The sequence below is a fragment of the Limulus polyphemus genome, unplaced genomic scaffold, assembly GCF_000517525.1.
Source record: "Limulus polyphemus unplaced genomic scaffold, Limulus_polyphemus-2.1.2 Scaffold4130, whole genome shotgun sequence".
NCBI lineage: Eukaryota > Metazoa > Arthropoda > Merostomata > Xiphosura > Limulidae > Limulus > Limulus polyphemus.
Window position 1 is genome coordinate 58,095 of NW_013669740.1, and position 1,467 is coordinate 59,561.

At 26.1% G+C, this 1,467-nt stretch overlaps 1 protein-coding gene across 1 annotated transcript in view; it reads left to right on the forward strand.

The window, feature by feature from the left end:
- The window catches only part of LOC106470636 (dedicator of cytokinesis protein 3-like), a gene marked incomplete at its 3' end in the record, with an annotated part of 71,376 nt that overhangs the window by 36,294 nt on the left and 33,615 nt on the right, over positions 1-1,467 (forward strand). The window contains exons 9-10 of the mRNA XM_022399264.1: positions 24-169; positions 565-646. Of these exons, the coding sequence (XP_022254972.1) occupies positions 24-169; positions 565-646 (228 nt within the window). The remainder of the gene's footprint in view (positions 1-23; positions 170-564; positions 647-1,467) is intronic.

Below are 1,467 nucleotides of genomic sequence, written 5' to 3' on the forward strand. Positions count from 1 at the left end.
ATTTCTAATTCTTATGTTTTTAGGGCAGAGGGACCAATAAGAAAAAAAAATCAAAACGTGCCCAAACTCATCACCTTTTTATGCACATGAGGGATTTTGGGTATTCTGTTGGGGAAGATGTGGAAATTTACTTTTCACTTTATGATGCTCAGCAGGCTGAGTTCATCAGGTAATACTTCAGAAATTTTGTTTCTTTGATTAGAGCTTATTTGAAGTCTTATTCAGATTTACCTACTTTAAGTTTTTACAATTTTTTAATAATGTTTAGTTAATGTTAATTTTTTTATGAAACTGTTCATGTTTTGTGTGCATATTTTATTTAAAAATCAAAATTTCATGTTATTTCTGGTTCTGTAGTTGCAATAATTGGAAACCTCAAAAAAATAAAATAATATGCTGTAATGAGTGTTTTGTATTTTGTTTTTATAAATCCACATTGTATGTTTCAGATGAGCTAAACCTATTTAACTAAATATCTCTCTTTTAACATTAGATATATTTTGTTTGATTGTACAGCAGTTTGTTACATTACATTTAATGCATTCAACTTGTATGCATTTACAGTGAAAGGTATTTAGTCAAGTTAGCCAAATATGGACATTCCAATTTTATGGAGAAAATGCATAACCACTGTACAATATTTACGGTATGTTTTTAGGTTTCTCTTATTTTATTTACATTTTTTATTTAAGCAAACTGAAATTTATTATAAAAAAATACATGAAAATTATGAATTAATCGGTAGCATCATTTCATTGCAAGAAGACTTAATGTTCATCTACCAGTAAGTTGTCATTGATTGGTATAAAAATTAGTTTTTATTATTTACATATGGAGTAATTAGTAATTTTCATGTATGGATCAAAATTTTTCCTCAGTTTAGTTATTAGCTGTCTAATTAGCATTTCATTTAAAAACTCTTTTGGATAAATATAAAAAATATATAGTTAACTTTTGTTGTTTAAGATAAATGCTCCAATTAATAACAAACTATATTAAGTAACTGTTTATGTGAACTTAAAATAATGTTATGTGAACAGTGAAACTTCTCTAAATCAACCACTTTTGGGACTGTCAAAAACAGTTGGTTTAGAGAGGTGGCCAGTTTGTTTCTGAACTAGTTACCTTCCTTTCCTTGAAATACATTTTGTGTGTTTTGTTTCTTTTGCATTTTAAGTTTTTGTATATTTGTATAATAATATTGTTTGCTGTTGATGATAAACTATAAAAAAGTGTAGTTTTTGCAATTTTAATTATAGTTTATGAAAATAAGACAAAATTAATATCAATAACAGATTTACTCTCTCAACACGGGCTTGGTCAATTTGACTGACCACGTGACCTTTTTGTACTCGTTTAAAGTCTTTGTAAATTTAATACTTGTAACTTAAATTTTGTAGTCTTTTAGTTAATATTATAAGTCTTTCACATACAAAAATCATATTTTTTAATGAACTTTTTTTAATA